Below are 24,564 nucleotides of genomic sequence, written 5' to 3' on the forward strand. Positions count from 1 at the left end.
GAATAAAAACAAGGCTTTGTTGTCCATTCCCGTCTCAGACAACACAAGTACACCTCATTCGATGTCAGATAAGTTGATCTTACCTCTAATGTGGTTGATATCACCAAACACAAGAAATTAATCCAAGTGCAATATTTTGCAACACTTCTTCTTTCAGTAATCGTGTTTTAAATTATTCAAAGTGACAACATGACAGACTAGCACCTAAAGTGACTTACAATAAGATATATTTGAAAATATATGAACTGTTTAAACCAAGTTCAGATTGTACAACTTTCTTAATAAGTTGATGTTTATGATATCTAATTGAAAATCAATTCAAGAATTGGACTATTATATTTTTCAGCATTGGGCACTCTTTTCTTTTACGTTATGACATCACACTTTTGCTTCATATGGCTGTTCCGTTAATCGCTACTTACCCAAAGAATTAGGCAGTAGATTTAAGATATGAATGAAAAATGCACACGTTAAAAAAGGTTTCATGATGCGCAAACGTGCTTATTCAATTTGCATGCACACATCGGTGCAATTATGAGACTACATCTTTTAACAAGAGGCCGATGGACCACATCGCTCATGTTTTCCATGTATATTTGCAAGTTCAGCTTTGGTCCCTATTGTGACCCCCAACCTAACCCCGGGGACCATGATTTTTATTAAAAAATCTCTATATATTAGTATGTAAAACTTTAATCTCTTATTGTGGCCCCATCCTTCCCCCGGGGACCATGATTTGAACCAGATTGAATCTGCACAGTATCAGGATGCTTTCCTGAAAATTTCTAATTTCCTGGTCTAGTGATTCTTGAGAAGATTGTTAATGATTTCCCCTATATATTTGTATTTAAAACTTTGACCCCATACTGTGGTCCCACCCTACCCCCGGGAGGCATGATTTTAACAAACTTGAATCTGCACTATGTCAGAAAACTTTCATGTAAATTTTTACTTTCCTAGTCCAGTGGTTCTTGAGAAGATTTTTAAAGATTTTCCTTATATATTCATATGTAAAACTTTCATCCCCGATTGTGGCCCCATCATAGCCACGGAGGCCATGATTTTCAATCATGATTTTTAATCTGCACTGTGTCAGGAAGCTTTCATGTAAATCTCAGCTCTTCTGGCCCAGTGGTTCTTGGAAAGGATATTTTTAAAGATTTTCCCTATTTATTCCCATGTAAAACTGTGATCCCCTATTGTTGTCCCATCTTACCCGCGGGGTCATGATTTTAATAAACTTGAATCTACACTATTTCAGTAAGCGTTTATGTAAATGTAAATTTCGTTGGCCCAATAGTTCTCGAGAAGAAGATTTTTAAAGATGTTCCTTATTAATTCCCATGTAAAAGTTTGACCTCCTATTGTGGCCCCAACCTATCCCGAGGGCCATAATTTGAACAAACCTGAATCCGCATTATGTCAGGAAGCTGTCACATAAATCACCTCCTCTTGCCAACTGGTTCTTGAAAAGAGTTTTAAATGACCCCACCATATTTTTTTGTATATTTGTGATTATTTCCCTTTTCAAAGGGGCATGGCTCCTCATTTGCACAAACTTGCAAGACTTTCACCCATGGATGTTTTGTGTCAAATTTGGTTGAAATTGACCCAGTGGTGCTGGTGAAGAGGATGAGAATGTAAATAGTTTACGCCGACACTGACGCCAGAGCTAAAAAATCATAGTTCATTGCTTAATTGTCAGTAGCTTGCCTCAATTTATTGACTTGTAAGACGTAGGACAAGCTCTTGTATATTGAATCAGTTGAGAGACATAAACACCATTATTATGTCGCTGATAATGGAACATTGCTATAGAAGTATGGGAAGTTGACAATGGAGAACCTGTAGTCACCCGTTTGTCATAAAGTTGAGTTGTTAGTTTGTCGTAAATATATACATGTATGTTCAATACAATATCTTAAGTATGAATCAGATTAGGAAGATTCAATACACATATATACAATATATTTCAATGATTTATACTGCAAATTAGTACACACATGAACAGTACAATTATATCAATGAGTTACAGTACATGTACAATATAATACACATATGTACGATACCTATCAATGATTACAGTTCAATGCAGACATGTACATTAACTATGATTGATTCACGTCATAATTCAATACATGCACATCACCTATCAATGATTTACATTACAATTCAATAGAAAGCAACTGTAAGTATCATGAACATCTAAAACAATATACACTTTTTTCTTCTGTATGCAGATGACAGTCAGTTTTTTGCGTTTTATACAGTTTTGAATATTTACAGAAATGTACATCTCAAAAGAAAAGAAAAAACCATGGAAACGACACAGTAAAAGTGATAAGCAGGACAATTCATTGAAAAGTATAATGTACAAAGATGCTAGTAACTTAAAGTTGTATAGTCAAGAAATCTATTGACAACAATACCATAGTATACCATGAAACAGTATAGTGTATTACAGACACCTATCAAACACTATATAGAGTTGATCGTAACTACTCGGCTATTTCCGTAACCGCAAATGAACCTCGTATGTGGATCGACGCCATGAGAGTCTGTTGCCATGTGTACACAAATGCAACTATGACGTCACAGTCGTACGTTACAATATGAAACGCGAGCTTTCAAATGTAGCTACCATAGATATCTAAGTTATTCTACCACTATCATTTTCCACTTATATGTGTATGCATTAGATTGAATAAGACGATAATGATACCAAAACTGAATCTGTGGCGAAAATATAAATAACACACTATACAGGGATTCGGTTTTGGCCTTTTAACCTCATCCACAGGCACGTTTCCGGCGAAGAAATGCACCGATTTGATGCAATCGTAATCCGATTGTATACAGAGTGTCTTCTGACATGTTTCTTTATGTCACACATCACACTCTTGTACTCAATAACATCATCTTTCTTGAATTATATCATGAACTATACAGAGTGTCTTCTGACATGATTATTATCTCTTTTACTCAGTAACAACATCTCTCTACAATTATATCAGATACTATACAGGATGTCTTCTGACGTGTTTCTTTATCTCACACACCTCTTTCTTGTACTCAGTAACAACATATCTCTACAATTCTATCAGGGCTATACAGAGTGTCTTCTGACATGATTCTTTATCTCACACACCACACTCCTGTACTCTCGAGCTCTGCGTCTGTCAATCAAATGTTTGCTATCACTGTACTCACGCACCAGTTGGTTCGCCCTCTCTAAGGCAGACACACCATTTCTTTCTAACACACCGCCATAATCTCTATACCTCATCCGAACACTGGCATCTGCCCCAGCCCCAAGCAGAATTTTTAACTTCTCTAGTCTATAACAAACATACCATTCATCTATCAGTGAATGTAACAGAGGTTTCGCACCATATCTAGTAAACTGTATCCGTAAATTAACATCCAGACCCACACACAACAAATGGTTCAGTGCATCACAGTCTTCCAATCTGATTGTCTTCCACAAATCTCTCCATTCATCCATACCCCATATTAATCTGTCTGTCACAACCACATCATCCCTATTCTCTGTTTTAACTCCAGCATGTCTGATATCCACCAAACAATGATATAGGTTTAGAGTTCCGATGAATTTACCATGAGTAATTCCATTTTGTTCTTGTATGCAATATTTCATTAAATCTGATTTATTCAGTACCAATGCCCCATATACTGCTGACGCATGAATATCAACAATCTGAGTACCCCATTCAGCTCCATTTTCTGTTAAATATTTTACTAATGACATAGAGCCATTTCTTACTGCAGTTACAAGTGGTGTATATCCCCATTTACCCTGTAGATTGACATCAGCCCCTGTCATCACTAGCTTCTCAACTATATTTACATATCCTTTTTGACATGCAATTATCAGTGCTGAATTTTTCCATTTACCGCGTAGATTGACATCAGCCCTTGCCTCCACAAGCTCCCAAACTATACTCGCATATCCTTTCTCACATGCAGTCATCAGAGGTGTATTCCCTCTCTTACCCTGTAGATTGACATCAGCCCCTGCCTTCACCAGCTCCTCCACAATACTCAACTGTCCGTTCTCACATGCACTCATCATTAATGTATCTCCCGTTTTACTCTGTAGATTGACATCAGCCCCTGTCTCCAGCAACCTTTTCACTAAACTCAAATATCCTTTCTCACATGCAGTAACCAGAACCAGTTCTAAAATGCTATGGATTTCATCATTATCATCATCGTTATCATCTTTATCCTCCTCCTCATCAACATCAGCTTCATCATCACTAGCCCCATCAAAGAAGAACTCCAATATACTTACATGTCCTTCTTCCAATGCAGTCATTATATGATCATCGCGTAGATTTTCATCAGCCCCAGCATTCACCAGCTCATCCACTACACTTATATGTCCTTTCTTCCACGCAGTTATCAATGGTGTATTCCTCTTTTTATCCTGTAGATTGACAATAGCACCTGCCGTTAACAGCTTGACCACTATACTCACCTGTCCATTTTCGCATGCAGATATCAGTGGTGTACATCCCCACCTATCCTGTAGATTGACATCAGCCCCTGCCTTCAACAGCTCCTCCACTATACTCACGTGTCCTTTCTTACATGCAGATATCAGTGGTGGTTTTCTCCTTTTAGCTTGTAAATTGACATCAGTCCCTGTCTTCACCAGCTCCTCCACAATACTCACATGTCCCTTTTTACATGCAATTACCAGTGGTGAGTTTCCAAAATTATCCTGTAGATTGACATCAGCCCCTGCTTTCACCAGGTCCTTTACAATACTCATATGCCCTTCGTCACATGCAGCAACCAGTGGTGAATTTCCAAAATCATTCTGTAGGTTGATATCAGCCCCTGCCTTCACTAGCTTCTCCACTACACTGAGATGCCCTTCCTTACATGCAGTAAGCAGAGGTGAATCCCCATAAATCTCCTGTTGATTGACATCAACCACTGTTTTAACCAGTTCCTCCACTATACACACATGCCCTTTATCGCATGCAGTGATCAGTGGTGTAGTCCCCCATTCATCCATTAGATTGACATCAACCCCTGCCTTCACTAGCTCTTTCAGAATACTTACATGGCCTTCCTTACATGCAGTTATCAGTGGTAATTTCCCATCATCATCTTGTAAATTGATATCAACACCTGTTTTCACCAATTCCTTCACTATAATCACATGTCCTTTCTCACATGCAATTATCATTGGTGTATATCCCGGTCTGCACAGTAGATTGACATCTGCACCTGCCTTCACCAGCTCTTCCACTATACTTTTATGTCCTTCCTCAAATGCAATTATCAGTGGTGAATTCCCATCACTATCCTGTAGATTGACATCAGCACCTGTTTTCAACAGCCAATCCACTATATCCAGCTGTCCTTCCTTACAGGCAGTTATCAGTGATGTATATCCCCATTTATCACGTAGATTGACATCAGCACCTGCCTTCACTAGCTCCTCAACTATACTCACATGTCCTTTCTTGCATGCAGTTATCAGTGGTGTATATCCCCATTCATCCTGTAAATTGACACCAGCACCTGCCTTCACTAGCTCCTCAACTATACTCACATGTCCTTTCTTGCATGCAGTTATCAGTGGTGTATATCCCCATTCATCGTGTAGATTGGCATCAGCCCCTGCCTTCACGAGCTTCTGAACTATACTCATGTATCCATCCTTACATGCACTAATCAGTGTTGAATATCTTCTTTTACCTTGTAAGTTGACATGAGCACCTGCCTTCACCAGCTCTTCTACAATACCCACATGCCCTTTCTCACATGCAGTTATCAATGGTGTATATCCCACTTTATAGTGTAGATTTATATCAGCCCCTGCTTTCACTAGCTCTTCCACAGTACTCAAATGTCCTTTCTCACATGCAAATATAAGTGATGTATTTCCCCGATCATCCTGTAGGTTGACAGCAGCGCCTGCCTTCACCAACTCCTTCACTATGCTCACATATCCTTTTTTACATGCAGCTACCAGAGGTGTATTTCCATCCCCATCCTGTAGATTGACATCAGCACCTTCCTTAACCAGAGCCTTTGCTATATTCACCTGTCCTGTTTCACATGCAGTTACTAATGGTGAATTCCCAACAATGTCTTTTAAATTAACATCAACCCCTGCATTCACTAGCTCCTCTACTATCTTTACATGTCCTTCTTTACATGCAGTTATCAATGGTGTGTTCTTCCTTCTACCCCGAAAATTGACATCAGCACCTGCCTTAACTAACTTCCCAACGACACGTACATTCCCTTCCTTACAGGCAGTTACAAGTGATGTATATCCCCATATATCCTGTTGATCGACATCAGCCCCTGCCCTTACCAGCTCTTCCACAATTTTCACACAGCCTTCCTTACAAGCTGTTAGCAGTGCTGTAATTCTACTTTTACCTTGGAGGTTGACATCAGCGCCTGCCTTAACCAGGTCTTTCACTATACTCACCTGTCCTGTCTCACATCCAGTTACCAGTGGTAAATGCCCATCATCATCTTGTAGATTGACATTAACCCCTGCCTTAACTAGCTCCTTCACTACATTCACATGTCCTTCCTTACATGCAGTTATCAATGGTGTATTATTCCTTCTACCCTGTAGATTGACATCTGCACCTGCCTTCACTAGCTCCTTCACAATATTCACATGTCCTGCCTTACATGCAGTTACCAGTGGTGTATATTTCAATTTACTTTGTAGATTGAGATAAGCGCCTGTTTTTATCAGTTCCTCCACGATGCTTACATGTCCCTTCTCACATGCAGTTGCCAATGGTGTATATCCCTTCATACCTTGTAAGTTGACATCAGCACCTGCTTTCACTAGCTCAGCCACAATACTCTCATGTCCCTCCTCACACGCAATTAACATTGGTAAATTTCCATCTTTATCTTGTAGATTGGCATCAGCACCTGCCTTCACTAGCTCTTTCAGAATACTTACATGGCCTTCCTTACATGCAGTTATCAGTGGTAATTTCCCATCATCATCTTGTAAATTGATATCAACACCTGTTTTCACCAATTCCTTCACTATAATCACAGGTTCTTTCTCACATGCAATTATCATTGGTGTATATCCCGGTCTGCACAGTAGATTGACATCTGCACCTGCCTTCACCAGCTCTTCCACTATACTTTTATGTCCTTCCTCAAATGCAATTATCAGTGGTGAATTCCCATCACTATCCTGTAGATTGACATCAGCACCTGTTTTCAACAGCCAATCCACTATATCCAGCTGTCCTTCCTTACAGGCAGTTATCAGTGATGTATATCCCCATTTATCACGTAGATTGACATCAGCACCTGCCTTCACTAGCTCCTCAACTATACTCACATGTCCTTTCTTGCATGCAGTTATCAGTGGTGTATATCCCCATTCATCCTGTAAATTGACACCAGCACCTGCCTTCACTAGCTCCTCAACTATACTCACATGTCCTTTCTTGCATGCAGTTATCAGTGGTGTATATCCCCATTCATCGTGTAGATTGGCATCAGCCCCTGCCTTCACGAGCTTCTGAACTATACTCATGTATCCATCCTTACATGCACTAATCAGTGTTGAATATCTTCTTTTACCTTGTAAGTTGACATGAGCACCTGCCTTCACCAGCTCTTCTACAATACCCACATGCCCTTTCTCACATGCAGTTATCAATGGTGTATATCCCACTTTATAGTGTAGATTTATATCAGCCCCTGCTTTCACTAGCTCTTCCACAGTACTCAAATGTCCTTTCTCACATGCAAATATAAGTGATGTATTTCCCCGATCATCCTGTAGGTTGACAGCAGCGCCTGCCTTCACCAACTCCTTCACTATGCTCACATATCCTTTTTTACATGCAGCTACCAGAGGTGTATTTCCATCCCCATCCTGTAGATTGACATCAGCACCTTCCTTAACCAGAGCCTTTGCTATATTCACCTGTCCTGTTTCACATGCAGTTACTAATGGTGAATTCCCAACAATGTCTTTTAAATTAACATCAACCCCTGCATTCACTAGCTCCTCTACTATCTTTACATGTCCTTCTTTACATGCAGTTATCAATGGTGTGTTCTTCCTTCTACCCCGAAAATTGACATCAGCACCTGCCTTAACTAACTTCCCAACGACACTTACATTCCCTTCCTTACAGGCAGTTACAAGTGATGTATATCCCCATATATCCTGTTGATCGACATCAGCCCCTGCCCTTACCAGCTCTTCCACAATTTTCACACAGCCTTCCTTACAAGCTGTTAGCAGTGCTGTAATTCTACTTTTACCTTGGAGGTTGACATCAGCGCCTGCCTTAACCAGGTCTTTCACTATACTCACCTGTCCTGTCTCACATCCAGTTACCAGTGGTAAATGCCCATCATCATCTTGTAGATTGACATTAACCCCTGCCTTAACTAGCTCCTTCACTACATTCACATGTCCTTCCTTACATGCAGTTATCAATGGTGTATTATTCCTTCTACCCTGTAGATTGACATCTGCACCTGCCTTCACTAGCTCCTTCACAATATTCACATGTCCTGCCTTACATGCAGTTACCAGTGGTGTATATTTCAATTTACTTTGTAGATTGAGATAAGCGCCTGTTTTTATCAGTTCCTCCACGATGCTTACATGTCCCTTCTCACATGCAGTTGCCAATGGTGTATATCCCTTCATACCTTGTAAGTTGACATCAGCACCTGCTTTCACTAGCTCAGCCACAATACTCTCATGTCCCTCCTCACACGCAATTAACATTGGTAAATTTCCATCTTTATCTTGTAGATTGGCATCAGCACCTGTCTTCACTAGCTCCTCCACTATACTCACATGTCCTCTCAAATATGCAGTTACAAGTGGTGTATTCCCATTCATACCCTGTTGATTGACATCAGCAGCTGCGTTCACCAGCTCCTGTACTATACTCACATGTCCTTCTTCAGATGCAGCTATCAGTGGTGTATCTCCCGATCTACCCTGAAGATTGACATCAGCCCCGGCCTTCACCAGCTTCTGTACTATAATCACATGTCCTTCTTCAGATGCAGCTATCAGTGGTGTATCCCCCCATCTACCCTGAAGATTGACATCAGCGCCTGCCTTCACTAGCTCCTCAACTATGCTCACATGTCCTTTTTTGCATGCAGTTACCAGTGGTGTATATCTCCATTTACCCTGTATATTGACATCAGCACCTGCCTTCACGAGCTCCTCCACTATGTTGATATGTCCTTCTACACATGCAACAGTAAGAGGTAAATAAGAAGACCAATGAAAGTATTTACCCTCAGTGATCTGATCTATCCCATCTATTGACTTCCTGCAGACATGGGACAGAACTATTTTGACTGTCTGTACATCACCACTATAACAACTCAAAAGAAGTAACCTAAGCTGTTCTATAAGCATCTCTCTCTCCTGTAAATTCTCAATCTCTCTCTCCATTTGACCTTTGTTATCAATCATAGGACTATTAATTTTAGATTGGTAAGGAATATCATCTGTTATTCCAAATATTTCACTTACTTCATTGTGTTGTTCCGTCTGTTGTATTAAATATTGTAAAATCTGGGGATGTCTGTAATAGATCACCCAGCTGATCACTCTGACATCGACAGTGTCATGAACATTAGATAGTATTTCTCCCGTATCATCTTCTTTAGGTCTCCAATTCACCAGAGCCTTCTGTCTCACCAACTCACCCCAATCCTCACTCTCATCCAACACACACTTTTGTTTACTCACTATCTTATCTACGTTTTGCTGACTGGACAAAAACAAATCTTTCACATCCGTGTATGACTGTTTCTCTAGCAAACCAATAAAAACCTGACAGACCTGGAAATGTTTTAAAACCTGATTTCTGAAGACATCATACAGCTCCATGTTCTGTATGTCTCTGTACAATCTCTCTGCTAACAGTGGGTACTGATCCTCACGTAACCTTATACACAGATCAAACGATTCCTCTCTCTCGCTGTTTCTGTCATCAACCTCGTTCTCTTTCCTATCATTATCATTGCTACTCTCGCTCCCTTCAATAAATTTAGAATCATCTTGTTTTTCTTTCGCCTTGTTCACAATATCTGATTCGTTTATCTGTGGTTTGACATGATTAGCAATATAGCTACTATTCAAATACAGCAAAATTTGGTCAGGAAACTGTTTTCCATAATGATAAGCACATATTTCAAACATGGAGTCATGTATAAATGTGTATTGTGCAGCACACTGTTTTGTGTATGTTCCCTCCATTGCTGACAAGGCATTCACAAACTTGAATGCATCGGTTTGGCTTTCTAATTCACAATTTTCCAAAGTGTCAATTTTCATGTTCATAAAATATTGATTTCGTCTATCTTTTAGAACGTCTTTTGAGAGGCAATTTCCATTTAGCATACATAAAACAAGTGTTACATAATTCAGTTTGTTTTGACTTTGCATATCATCAAGTTCATCATTGATACATTTGATTGGATTCGTGAAAAACTTTGAACCAAGAGCTTGCAATTTTGTTTCCTTTGAAAACAATTTACAAAGAAGAGGAAACATGCGAGATGTTGATGTCAGCAATGCAGGTGACATTAGATCTATATTTAAACCATACATCTGGAGAATCTTTAATTTGTCATTGCCATCTAATGCATTATCAGAACTGTGTAACTTAATCACAGTCTCTTCTTTGGTAATGAATGATTTGTAAGGTAGTGTCTCATTGAACACAGTCTCTCTACATGTCATCAACGTTTTAGACTTAAACATGCAAGGACGCGTTATTTCAAGCTTATATTTAGTCATTACACCTAATTTTCTTTTCTGGAGACCAAAGACACCCACTACATCATCAATAACAAAAACCTGCGGGTTCCTGGAGTCACCATAGTCCTCTATTTTCCTGACATCTTTGGTTGGTACAATTTCGTAACCTTCCTCCTGGAGCTTGAGGGCGATATGGTGAGCTGTGGCGGATTTCCCAGACCCAGGCACACCAACAAATGTTACGTAAGGTTCCTTCCTCACTTTCTGCATCATTGAGGAAAAGCTGTGGGTTTCGTAGTAATGCTTGTCTTCCTCTCTCCAATTTTGAATACCAATATCATATTGTTCTGAAATTGTATGTTGAAATACATGTAACAATTATATACAGATCATCAAAGATTGATTTTGTAAGCCGCTAGATGTGCCTGAGTGAATGATATGTTGTAACGCGATGGGGCATATTCAATAAAGATTATAATTATATTGGGATATTCATTATGCATACATGTACTACAACACTACGATCATATTCAAGGGTCATAATTGCGCTGAATGTTTAAGTTAATGAAATCAATGTCAGCGTCATTAACATAATCCGTAACCCATCAACATACAATTACACAACAAATATGAGATCAATTTCTGAAAGCATTGCAAACAATGTTTATACACAGGTGTAAGCGTGAGGAAACAAAACGAAGAAATGTGGACAGAATGAGTAACAATATGTACCCTGGCCATCAATTGGCGGGGCAAAAAAGGCAAGTACACTTACATTATAAACATTTTATAATGTATTTTAGACAGCTTGCTGATTTTGAATGCTAGGAATGTTTATTGATTTGGAATGTTAGCAATACTTGCAAATTTTGAATGCTAGCGATGCTTGTTGATTTTAAGTGCTAGATGTGCTCGCTAGCAATGTTTGTTGATTTTGAATGTTAGCAGTGCTTCTTGATTTTGAGTACTTGCAATGCGTTTAGATGTGGAGCATAACATATTTTGAATATTAGCTTGCTGATTTGTAATGTTAGCAGTTCTTCTTGATCCATTCTGAATGCTAGCAATGCTTTCGATTCGAAATACCAAAGCTTGCTGAATTCAAAGGGTAGTATTTCTTGACAATGCTTGATAATACTTCTATAATGTAACTACATACAATCAATGGAATAAACATGTTCAGTAACAGTTAGTTTGGCTATTCACATACCTCTAACATTTGGAGGAATGGGAGACTTTGCATCTAAAACACAAAGATAATATACCAATTTACTCAAAACGAGATTTTCTCTCACATTCATTAATGCCTTAACGGCCTCTTCACTAACCGTTCTTAAAACATTTTTGTTACGCAGTCCTTTTTCTTTTTAGGCTTCTATATAGAAGAAAGTCCACTTGTAGTGAAAATGTTACCTGTAGGTGTCCAATAAGTTGACAATTGCTGTCAATTATTTTTAAGAATGGACAGATACTGTCCGTTCTTAAAAATAATGGACAGTAATTGTCAACTTATTGGACAGTGTCAGGTAAACCCAATAACTTATTACACGTCTACAGGTAGGCTGAAAATAAGAGAAAGACAATACATTTGTTAAAGAGATACAAATTTAATTTTAAGTTCCCTACAAGTAAGAATCAACACAGATATCGGAATAATCACTGAAACACTTAAAAACGATATTTCCCTTTAGTAGAATTCTCTGCTTCAACTCGTAAGATTCACAATTTTTAATTCCACTGGTCATTACTATATTGCATCAAAACTTAAATTTGAAAGACATATATCCATACTGTATTTCAATTTCGCTGGATTCAGAGGCACATTCCGAAACTTCTTCACAACGCTTTTTTATGTTTTCTTTATTAATTATTTCCTCATCCAAATATTCGAAAACACAATGCTTTTCAGATCAAAATTTGGCTCCATAATTTTCTCACCCTCCATATCCAGAATACAACACTCATTAAGATAATATTTGCAGTACTTTCACTAAAATCCTTTTTGATTGTGCAATGAAAATGCTCTCCCTATCAGCGGAAGACATGTTGATATGGCTCAGTACTATAGAAATAGTGAATATAAAACCTGCAGTAGAAGACTACTTACCTGACACTGTCCAATAAGTGAACAAAAGAAACTGAATTCTACGCAAGACTGGTTATATTATCAGACTATTCAAAAATAGCATTATTCATAATTATTATTGTCAATGGGTTTACCTGAGTCTGTCCATTCGTAGAACAAAAGATGTAATGTTTTAAGTAGGATATAAGCCTCAAACTGTCCATTCTTTGAGAGAAAGAACTGATCTCGGCCCTACGGGCCTCGAACAGTTCTTCCTCTCACAGAATGGACAGTTTTTGGCCTATATCACTTACATAACAACTTCATCAGTTTATATGAAAATGTAGTACCTTTCCATCAAATACTTTATTTGTGATTGTAGGTGCAGTGCAAACTCAAGATTCAGCATTTCAGCATCACAAAGCTATTCCCCAAACTAATATCCTATATATTAATATACATCATTGAATAACAATATCGCGGTCACACCAAGCAGAAGGAAAGAATAATCAGATAGTCAAACGTTGTTGAAAAAATCCAACATGAGTTTTTATTAAAAAGGAAAAGTTGACGAGGCCAACATATTTTAAATGACCATTGTACATATGTATGTAACACTATATGTATGGGGAAATGACGCCATAAAAGTCTTCATCCTCTCTGTTTTGTAGTGTATCTCTGTCCCACAGGAAAGATGAAAGATTTTATCACATTAAAAAGAGCATACGATAAAACTCCAATAAGATTGATTTGTAATAATTTTGAGACTCATCCGTTCGAATTATGAATTATATTTGTTAAGGTTACCTGATATTTTCAGATTCTCTACTGTCGTTTGTAGTCCAGTGACTTGTTCTTGTACCACAGTTACTTGTTCTTGTACATCGGTTACTTGTTCTTGCAGATCAGCTACTTGTTCTTGTATTTCAATAGTTGTTCCTTCAAAATGACAATGTACATAAAGAAATTCCTTGAAGATTTTGGTGGGATGAGGATTCTAATTTATTGTGGTTTTATGTGTTTTACATAGTCACTCTGGAATAAAATCACCAAAACTAACTATTTCCTTGCACGTTTACATTTTAAAATGAGCAGTATTTGGCAAGATATGACTATAACATATATATGGCAGGATGTAATTCATGGAAACTTTTATGAATTAATATATAAATGATATCAGAGTAGGGTTAGAAACTTCACAAGATTTCATCAATTAGCCTGCCTTATTTTCTTACCCATATCTAGATATCACGTTCGAAACAGTTTTCACACATTTCCATTTTCTTCTTGAAATTCGCTTTAATATTCAATGTTTCATATTAATCAAATAGTTTTAGATACGTGTATAAGAACTAACAATGGCTTTGCATTGTGTGTGTGTGTGTGTGTATGTGCGAGTCTCTCTCTCTCTCTCTCTCTCTCTCTCTGACTGTATGTGGTGTTCATGTTCGTTATGCTTATTGAAAAAGATCAGAAAATTTAGAGATACCCTTCAGGACTTCTATGGATTGATATTGGGTATCAATAATATCCAGATACTTCTTCTCCTGCTCAGGATCCATGGTGTCTATTTTAATCTGGTTTGCAGCGTCTGTGTATGTTGTAGATCCTCCTGGAAGACTGCCCTCAAGTTCTCCGATTATCACTGTCAGTTCCTGCCAGAGGTTTTGGAACTCTGGGTCAGATAGAGAGACCCTGGTTGCATGACCGCAATAGGTGTTACGTATCTCCCTAATACGGTCAATATTAGCAGACACGGACCGATCTGAGGGATCTAGGGGATTGGCCCATCCTTTTTTGTGAGGTACAATACCTGTTGCGTTTCTCAACAAAACATACAATAAAGATAAGTCGAAGTCATTGTATGTTCCCTTGAAGGATCGTTTGTTGGGATACAGTAGCCCTCTTTGAACTTTGTTGAGAACGCGACATATATTATCTTTCTTTTGTCGGAGGACACCTAGAAATGCGATTTCTGTGATATGGTTCCTGAGAAGGTCCCTGAAGAGGTCCGTACAAGGGTCCACTAATAACCGGGATAGACGGGCAGCATGCGTTGTTTCTTTTGTCGACTTGTATTTGGAGCACGCCATCGTTATCCTCAAATAGAACAGAAAAGATGAAACTTAATGATAATCTAATTTTAGTTTTCTTTAAGGACGGATTAATATCATCATTCAGACAATATGTAGTTTGTACATGTATTTCCTTGGTTATTAAACAAGTGGAATCTCATTACGTTTTTTTTTTTTGGTTACATTTGTAACATTTGATGCGGCTTTGAATTATAGGGGAATGTATTCCCATGGATCAACAGTGTGGTAAAATACTAGTATCTCTTTTATCACTCATTAGAAGACGTGTTTGTGAAATACAGATGACTTGGTATGACAGCAATGTAAAACTTATACGGTACCAATTTTCATGCACCAGATGCGCATTTCGACAAATAATACCTCTTCAGTGATGTTCAACCGAAAGTTTTGAAATCCAAATTAACAAAAAAAAAACAACTTGTAAGAGCTATTTCAGGGACAAACAGAGTGCCAAAACGTGGAGTCAAATTCGTCTAAGGAAAAGAGCTATGCATGAGGGAGATAATCCTTAATTTTGAAATGAATTTCTAAATTTTACCACAGCAATTAAATATACAACCGTATTTTCAAGCTAGTAACGAAGTACTTCATTAATGTGATTAATCATGGCAGTTGCGCCAAAAGAACTTACCCGGTACCTAAACACTAGTAAAATTCGGTTGGGATGGTATAGTGCAGATCAATCAGCGGTCAGCATTTTTCTCTCATTACTCTTTAAAACAATAAACAGAAAAATAAACCCTAAAGTAGATGAATACACACACACACACACACACACACACACACACACACACACACACACACATATATATATATATATATATATATATATATATATATATATATATTTAAATGGTTTTAACCAACAAATGATACCAAAGGAAAGGGATAGAAATGTTGATGTAAAGAAATCATCTACTGTCGAAAAAAAGAGACGAAATAAATTAAAATATACGTGGAATATCAAACAAAGGTTGGCAGCAATGGCTCAGGACAAAATGATGAAATTATTAGATAAATCTAATGACTGAAATAAAACTGTCATCCTCAGAGGCTAGTAAATTCGGGTTAGTATGTTTTCTCATTACTAGCCTGAATCGTCTAGTAGGGGCTAGTGTTGAATAAGGTTGTGGTACACACGTCATTTCCTTGCTATTAATTAAAATAATAAGTTATTCCCTGTATATTGCCATGTAAATCTCTAATCTCCTATTGTGGTTCCAACCTTCAATGTCTATCCCTTGAGGCCATGAAACGAAATCAGCACTAATTTAATCTAAATAGTCTTGCATGAAATGTCTTATCTATTTGTTTTCTTTTGTTAATATGTGATATGTCTGTGTATATATATGTGAACACAGGTGCTATGTGTCGTAAGTTGTTAAATTGTTATTCTGTGTATATATGTATATGTACATGAATGTTATGAGTCTTTCGTCTTTGATATATGTGATAGTCGGTTAAAAAAGCTCTACAAAGAGCTTGTGTTTACTTGGTAAGTGAATAGAGTACCGACTTTAGATAAAATTTACTTACTTACTAATTGAAAGTACATGTACCTTCAATCAAGCTTTAAATATCCTTTTTACCCATTGGTTTTGGAGAGAGAAAAGAGCTTTCAAATGACCCACCACTATTTGTCTATCTTTTTAAATACCTCCTTAAAAGAGAGTATAGTTTTTTTTTTTTAAAACAGGATTGAATCCCCTTCCCCAAGGATGTATTGTGTCAAATTTGGTTGAAAATGGCTCATTGGTTCTAGAGAAGTGCAAAATGTTGACAAAAGTTTACAGACATACAAACTGCCAGACAAATTGTTACCAGAAAACCATACTTGAGTTTTCAGCTCAGGTGAGCTAAAATCGTAAGAAGAAATACACCTAATCTAATACCTATCTTGATAAAAAGATTTCTGTCTTGTTTTGTATCAACACTTCGCGCAAGTTACGTCCCTTGTACGTCATTTCCCGGTTTGAAATCGTATTTTCCTACGTTATACCTAGTAAAATTTTTATCTGTAGCTTCGACATTTGTTATTTTTCCATTAATTGCAGTTAACTACAATAGTGCCTAAGGGTAGGGCAACCCATTAACTTGTATAAAATCTCAATAATTAGCTAAAATTCAGTGATAACGATTTAGGTAATCCTGCAAAGGGACGTAACTCGCGGCAAAGTGTTGATATATATATATATATATATATATATATATATATATATATATATAGTATCTTTCATGATTAAATCATTTCATGCTGATTTGATAAACTACATGTATTTGAAAAAAGATCTAAAACGTTTACGTGTACCCAAAACTTAAATCCTCAATCGTAAGGGGAGGGGTCTTATTCTCTTTTGCTATCCTTTCGACGATCTTAAGTAGCACACATTTGCAAGCCGGGCGGATCCAGAAAATGTAAAACGGCGTACACAGAGTTTCTACCTGGGACGGTACTTTTTCTGTCGTAAAGGGAAGGCGTTGTAATCCTTGTAATCCCTCTTAATCTGTCACTGTTCTTCTCTGTTCTATTCATAAGGAAATGAAATATCAGGCATTTTTACAGCATAATCCAGTAAACTGATTATAGATCTACTAATTGCAGGAACACATACATGTATTTGGAGTAAACAATACTTATTTGAATAATATTTGAATTGTAGGTTCAATGTACGATTCAATGAGTGTTCATTCAATTAAAGTGTGAAATCACTTAAAATATTTGAAGTAGATAGTACATCATCTATGTTTATTATATGTCTACAATATTCTTCTAACAACAAGACTATCGGCGCGGGTTTGAATCCCGATCGCGCCGGTAAGAATGAGAAAGTTTCCCAGTTTACTTTCGGAGGGTCGGTGGTTTCTTCCCAGGTACATGTACATTGTATCTGGGTTCTCTATTCCACCAATAAAAACTGGGCGGCACCAGATAACTGAAAAGTTCTTGGATGTGGCGGAAAACATCAATCAAACAATCAATCTAACAGCAAGTACTGCAGTGTAACAAAACCCTCTCAAACAGACGGGAAAACACTTAACGTGTTTGTCACCAAGTTAAACCCAAGTGTAAGAGGTTTACAATTAGCATTCGCTGTTGTAACAGTAATGACTAGAGACTTTTAAACTTTTTATTTCACTAAAGGCTCCACATGGAGCATAATAGTACAGAAAGGGTAAAAATCAACAACAACAATGTTGAACACAATGAACGAAAGACAACAGGAAGGGAATATAAAACATGGACAGTACTCACTTGATATATTTGGCAAGTCCTATCATAGCATACATGTATTTGTCTTTACGGTTTATTAATTCATTATAGCTAATAGTATTTCGACAATCAGTTAAGCGTTTTGGCAAGAATCTACAGATTTCATGAAGAAAATAAGTACAGCTGAACAGATAATGGAATTCATCGCCTAGTTCTAGTTTGTTATAAAGAGTACATAATCGTTCAGACCTATCAATACTTAAAAACCTGGGAGATTCAATTGGCAATTTGTGGCTATTGCATCTAAAGCGACAAAAATTATACAGTAAATTTTGTGGTAGTGTAGTTAAATAATTTTCAAAACCAAAAGTTGTCTTGTACATCCTATAATTAGAACACTTGGATGAGTTATGTATTTCATCTTTCCGGATTTCAATAAAAGAGTTATACAAAGACTGTTTGACATTTTTAGATAGATGAAAGTTAACATCAACACGCTGATCGTTCCAAATCTTTTATACAGTTTAACCATTTTGAATGATACACTCTTCCTCTATCTAACTTGTATGATATGCCGTACAAAGTATAAGTTACCATTTATAATGTGTTCCCAAAAACCAATCATTCTTGCACTAATAGGAATAGACATAGGTATTCTACCAAGTTCCCCATATATCACACAGGTTGGTGTACATATTTTAACTTAGTCTATACTTACAAAATTCAAGCTGCAATCTTTCAATGATTTCATTATCTTCATAACCCCCCCTGCTCCATACATCAAGATGGGAGCAATCATTGAATCAAACGATTGTAATAGTATATCTATAGATAAGCATATTTTTTTTTAGATTTACGTAATACATACAACATGGCTTTTCTTGCTTGTTGTACAAATCTGTCTTTGTTAGATGTAAAAGAACTCTTTCTAACGAATTTGATACTTAAATATTGACATTCATTAACTACAGACAATTGTTCACCATTAGAATTAAATCCAACATTGTCTACATTACGATTATTGCAAAAAATGACTTTGGCTTTTTCTGCATTAACCCTCAGATTCCAAGTCTGACAATACAAGAATATTGCATTCAACGAAGATTGTACATACTGTCATAGCTCTTCTGCAGATTCAGCTAATATTACGAGTTACTTGCCCCTGATCATAGATAGAAAGATAAGTCGTACGTCGAATAATATTTCGTAAAGAAATGTGTTTATGTCATGAAGACGGCAAAGAAAATTGTTGGGACTTTTTTACCAATTAAGATAACTAATTAAACCCTGATTAGCTCAAATATTAAAAATGTAAGAAATGAATAAAGCAATGAACGCAAAATAGAAAGGAATAAGATTAATCAGAAAGTGTACAGAGTATTAACATAATTAATCAGACCTTAATTCTCTCATATATTAAAAATAGTAAAAAATTAGATATAAAAAACTGTAAGGAGCGAGTTCAAAAGATTGATTTCGGATAAAAATTTAAATTGAAATGGTTAGGGTTGGTGGTGGTGGTGGTGGTGAAAAGTTTCTGTCATCCGACACCGATTACACATTAGTGGAAAAAGAAAAGGACAAGTGACTGTTAAAAACCATATGATAATATTACATTTTAATGAACATTTAATAGTTTTAATCTACACTTTCATTTGTTTGTAACCCTCTCGATCCTAACACACTTTTGTAAGGGGGATCCAGAAAACTTACAAAGGGGTGAAGGGTGCCACCCAGGATGGAAGTTTTCCTGATGCAAATGTTGAATTAAAGGAGGGTGTTGTAATCCTTGTAACCCCTATAAATTCGCAACTGCTTTAAACCATTTTATAAAGTCAAAATTTTGATGTTTCACATGTTTGCCTTTCACGTAATTTATATAGTATGTTAAGTCCTTCTAATCCCAAGTACTACTGACGGTGAGTTCTTTTTATAAGACAACAGCATTTGTGCTCTGGGGGAGCTAAGCTTATTTCAGACCCAGCATACACACAGACTTCTTGTTACGTTTTTGGTGCATGAAATGTGGATCAGTGTTTACGTTACATTTTTGGTGCCGTATACACACTGCTTTCTGGTAATATATATTGAACATTTGATTCAACTGTCCACAGTCGTTTTATCCATGTCATTGTAGAAATAAAGAAACTGGGTTGTTTTTATGTTATTTTCCCATTAAAACGCTTCATGCTTATGTTAATTGAACAATGACTGTATTAAAAAAGTGACAAACGTTCGATTCACTTGGGGAGGAAGCGAATCGGAAACTTGCCTATGGTTTGTGTTTGTCAATCATTACGTACAATGCTTTTCAAGTATCTCTACATGTATGCGTTTAGAATGTATTCTGCTCATTTACAGTATGTCTTCAATGTTGATGATTTTAATATAGGCTAGTAAGATTTTCTTAATTATATTCAGGTTTAGTAAATCTGTCAAATGTATTAGGCAGTATGCTAGTCACTAGTCTCTGAAGTTTTTTGCAGATATTTAAAGAAAGAGAGAAATTAAACCTCGGCACATGAATTGATCACGAAATAAATTAATGAACATGAGCTCTGTAACATGTGTCCAGGTCATATTAACATAATTTGATATTCAATGCCAAACTTTTTCTAATGCTAAATTGAGATGGATAGATCTGTTATTTTCCTATTTTTATACCTTTCGATGTAAAAAAAAAATATGGACGTCACCATTGTCTTTCTATGAAAAAAGCAGACGACAGACACTGAGAGCCGGCAGTGTTCGTGTTAAACAGGACTGGATGGAATTATACATATTGTTTAATGTCCCTCTCGAGAATTGTTCACTCATATGGATGGATGAAGTTAAGGAGGTACTCTACATCGTCATAATGGCTGACTTCCTTTTAAAACATGGATGAAATTATAAATATCAGCAATATTTGTCTATTCATTAAAAACTTCATCGCCTAGCTGAGTAGGTCAGTAGGTTATCATGTCGACTACTGAACTATAGATCGCGGGTTCGAGTCCAGCAGGGGTTTTAAATTTTTCCCACATTGCTTTCTACTAAAACTGCATTTTTTGACTAAACAAAGTAAATTATAAAGTTTTGAATTTCAAAATATTGTTGTACATATCCATATCAAATTTTTCTGGTGTAACATACATCCTTAAAAGTACATTATTACAAATTAGATCGCAACAGTGATATCCACTGTAAATGTTGGGAAATTAAATCATGCCATATCCGAAACAGAAATTTAATAGTTTGATAGTTTTGAATGCAAAACTACCGTCATGGTTACAAGTAAATGGAATTTATACATGTACATGAATAATTCTGGAAGTCGAAGTTATCAAAACAGACTTTCTTTTGCAGATCTAGATCATTTCCACCTCAATTTATCAATTTTACGGAGTCGAAGTTTTAAATTGTTTTCGTGAAGCAACCCTTGAGAAATGAATATCTTTGTGAACATGCTGTTTTAAATGTCCACCCTTTCAACAATATTCGCTGAAACAGTCTTCTATAACGAATTTCAGATTACACTTGTTTTAAAATTAATTAAACTATTGGTTTTGAATGACTGGTATCACTTTTATTTATGGTAATATCATACTTAATACGGGTTGTTTTAAGGAAAGTCCGTGCTTTTACGTATCCGGTTTTAAATTTTAAACACCGACTAGAAAGTTCCAGTTATAACTTCTTTGTCCGATGTTTGTAGTTTACGAAAACTGTACGAGTCAAATTTAGCATTCAAATGTGAATCTTAGATATATTTACCATGAATTATTATAGTATCAAGTCCGCACTAGTTCCAATGGTACAAAGCAATGTAATATCTACATTGATCTCTAAAAGGCTCGTAGCTTGCAATCTAAGCCTGAACAAGTTAAAAATCATACATAGGCGTGACCCTGACAGTGGAATTCAAACTGTTTTTAGTGAGTTTGTGTTTGGTTCAAAGAAACCCAGAATTATAAATCCTCAGAAAATCATCAGCAAAGCTGTTGAATATTTGAACTCTTCTTCACAAGTACTTTCAAGAAACAAAATTATTTGTACATGAGCTGTAGTTGCTAGAATCTACACATATGTTACACTATATTCATTTTTTCTATAAGTATGAGATAACATGTAGGTATTTTTATGTATGATATGATTGATAGCCAAACAAAAAAGAATAACACACACACCAAAAAAATTGTGAGAAAAAGGAAGGGGTGGGGGAGCCCCCCCCCCCCCCCCCCCCCCCCCCCCCCCCCCCCCCCCCCCCCCCCCATTCTTGTGTTCTAATTGTCTGGTAGGACACAATTTTCAGTATGTTTTACATATATATATATATTGTCATATTCTGTTAATCTTGATTTTAAGACTGTATTTGCTGTTACAATTTACTATTTTCAAAGTGTGCAAAGAATAATTGTAAAACTTAAATTTAAAAATGGGGGTTTACGTACTTAAGAGACCATTTTGCGAAATATCTCTGGTCAACTATGGTAAAATATGTTTTTTGTTAACCTTAGATATAATGCTACATATTTTTAAAGAAAAACTGGCATGTAAACAATTTAGATTTTGAGAATTTTTCAAAATTGCGATATTCTGTGATTTTTTTCTGAAGGATGTGAGCAGATTAAACAGCAATTGTGTATGTTTTCAATTGAATATCTTTAAAAATTCTCTCAGTAAATGAATAGCTATTGGTTTTTATATATTATAGCTTAATATGATGTGCTTTGGTGCATATTTTTAATAAAACATGAGATCATGCATTCTTGTGTTAAAATTTGGCTTTTGCATTTGGGGGTATATGTGCTCTGTAGCACGTAGTATAAAAATAAACCCGCAAAGGTATGTCTAATATGGGTGTTTTAGTTAGTTTATGAGTTGTTAAAGTTATTTAAATGAAAAAAAAATTGATTGACAGAAATTTCTAATAGTATTTACCTACCTTAAGGAGCCATTACAAGATTTAAGTGTATTGAACGAACTTAATGCAATTCATCACTTTAAAAAAATTAGATGGTAATGAAAATGCCTTACTTAAGTAAAGTGATGGTAGCATAACTCATTAATTTAAGAAAATGATAATTTAATGCCCCCCCCCCCCCCTTTTTAAAAAGTAATGGTAAGATAATACGTGACTATGTAATTCACCCCAAGCCTGATGTATACACAATAAACATGAGCTCAATGGTTTAACAGACTATACCATATTTACAAATAAATAAACATCTACGATATATAACTCAATCATGACGCTTGGCATTTTTATGTTTATCATTGATATACTTACCCTGATTGCGCCGCAGTAAACCGGCCTACAGATAGGTATGTTGTCATATACAGTATTTACCTAATTGTGCCGTGGTAAACCGGTCTACAGATACATGTAGTTATGTTGTGATGAACTGCGCAGTCTGTCTCACTTTTTATCCGACGCTTCAAGTTTTGTAACGGAAATGGATTGTTAGACTTGTGTTGAGAACAGGGAAGTTATTCACTAGTTATTGTGGTCTCAATCTATTTCAACATCAAATCATTTCAGTTTTTGTAATTTTCCCCCCAAAGCATAAATTGTATAAAGAATGATTTCGTTCCAAATGATTACAACAAAAACGACACTTTTTTATATTCATATTAGCTAAAGTTGGTGACGACTCTGTAGCACACACAGTCAATTAAACACTCTGACAGTCAGTTAAATACTCTGACACACACAATCAATGAAACCCTTTAACACACAGGTAATTAAATACTCTGACACACACAGTCAGTTAAATACTCTGACACACAGTCAAATAAACACTCTGACACACAGTCAATTAAACACTCTGACAGTCAGTTAAATGCTCTGACACACATGGTCAATTAAATACTCTGACACACACAGTCAATTAAACACTCTGACAGTCATTTAAATACTCTGACACACAGTCAAACAAACACTCTGACAGTCAGTTAAATGCTCTGACACACACAGTCAATTAAACACTCCGACACACATGGTCAATAAAACACTCAGACACACACAGTCAATCAAACTCTCTGACACACATTGTCAATTAAACACTCTGACAGTCATTTAAATACTATGACACACAGTCAAACAAACACTCTGACAGTCAGTTAAATGCTCTGACACACACAGTCAATTAAACGCTCTGACACACATAGTCAATTAAACACTCTGACAGTCAGTTAAATACTTGGACACACAGTCAATAAAAAACTCTAACACACACAGTCAATCAAACTCTCTGACATACGCAGTCAATTAAACACTCTGACATACACAGTCAATCAAACTCTCTGACATACACAGTCAATCAAACTCTCTGACATACACATTCAATCAAACTCTCTGACATACACAGTCAATTAAACACTCTGACACACACAGTCAATTCAACGCTCTGACACACACAGT

General features: G+C 36.5%; 1 protein-coding gene across 8 annotated transcripts; it reads right to left on the minus strand.

The window, feature by feature from the left end:
• Positions 1-1,961: 1,961 nt before the first annotated feature.
• Positions 1,962-23,575, minus strand: LOC125655631 (uncharacterized). Of its 8 annotated transcripts, XM_056145382.1 has the most exons (8): positions 23,431-23,568; positions 17,256-17,472; positions 15,579-15,659; positions 14,341-14,951; positions 13,659-13,790; positions 11,997-12,029; positions 6,946-11,133; positions 1,962-5,559 (listed from the first exon to the last, which is right to left on the minus strand). In XM_056145382.1, exons 4-8 carry the CDS (start codon positions 14,942-14,944, stop codon positions 3,107-3,109), a joined length of 7,410 nt encoding a protein of 2,469 aa, XP_056001357.1. In that variant the 5' UTR covers positions 14,945-14,951; positions 15,579-15,659; positions 17,256-17,472; positions 23,431-23,568; the 3' UTR covers positions 1,962-3,106. The 8 variants fall into 8 exon arrangements, with proteins under 8 accessions (XP_056001357.1, XP_056001353.1, XP_056001352.1 ...); XM_056145378.1 differs by having other exon boundaries at positions 1,962-11,133; positions 17,377-17,472; positions 23,431-23,575; XM_056145377.1 differs by having other exon boundaries at positions 1,962-11,133; positions 17,390-17,472.
• Positions 23,576-24,564: the final 989 nt, after the last annotated feature.

This window comes from Ostrea edulis, chromosome 7 (assembly GCF_947568905.1).
Source record: "Ostrea edulis chromosome 7, xbOstEdul1.1, whole genome shotgun sequence".
In the NCBI taxonomy this organism is placed as follows: Eukaryota; Metazoa; Mollusca; class Bivalvia; order Ostreida; family Ostreidae; genus Ostrea; species Ostrea edulis.

Excerpts from the sequence above, each read along its gene's own strand:
- LOC125655631 (XM_056145380.1), bottom strand. The coding sequence starts at position 14,944 with ATGGCGTGCTCCAAATACAAGTCGACAAAAGAAACAACGCATGCTGCC. Across the intron at positions 13,791-14,340 it reads ATCCATAGAAGTCCTGAAGG|GAACAACTATTGAAATACAA; the intron begins GTATCTCTAAAT and ends GTCATTTTGAAG. Across the intron at positions 12,030-13,658 it reads AGAGAATCTGAAAATATCAG|ATGCAAAGTCTCCCATTCCT; the intron begins GTAACCTTAACA and ends TTTGTGTTTTAG.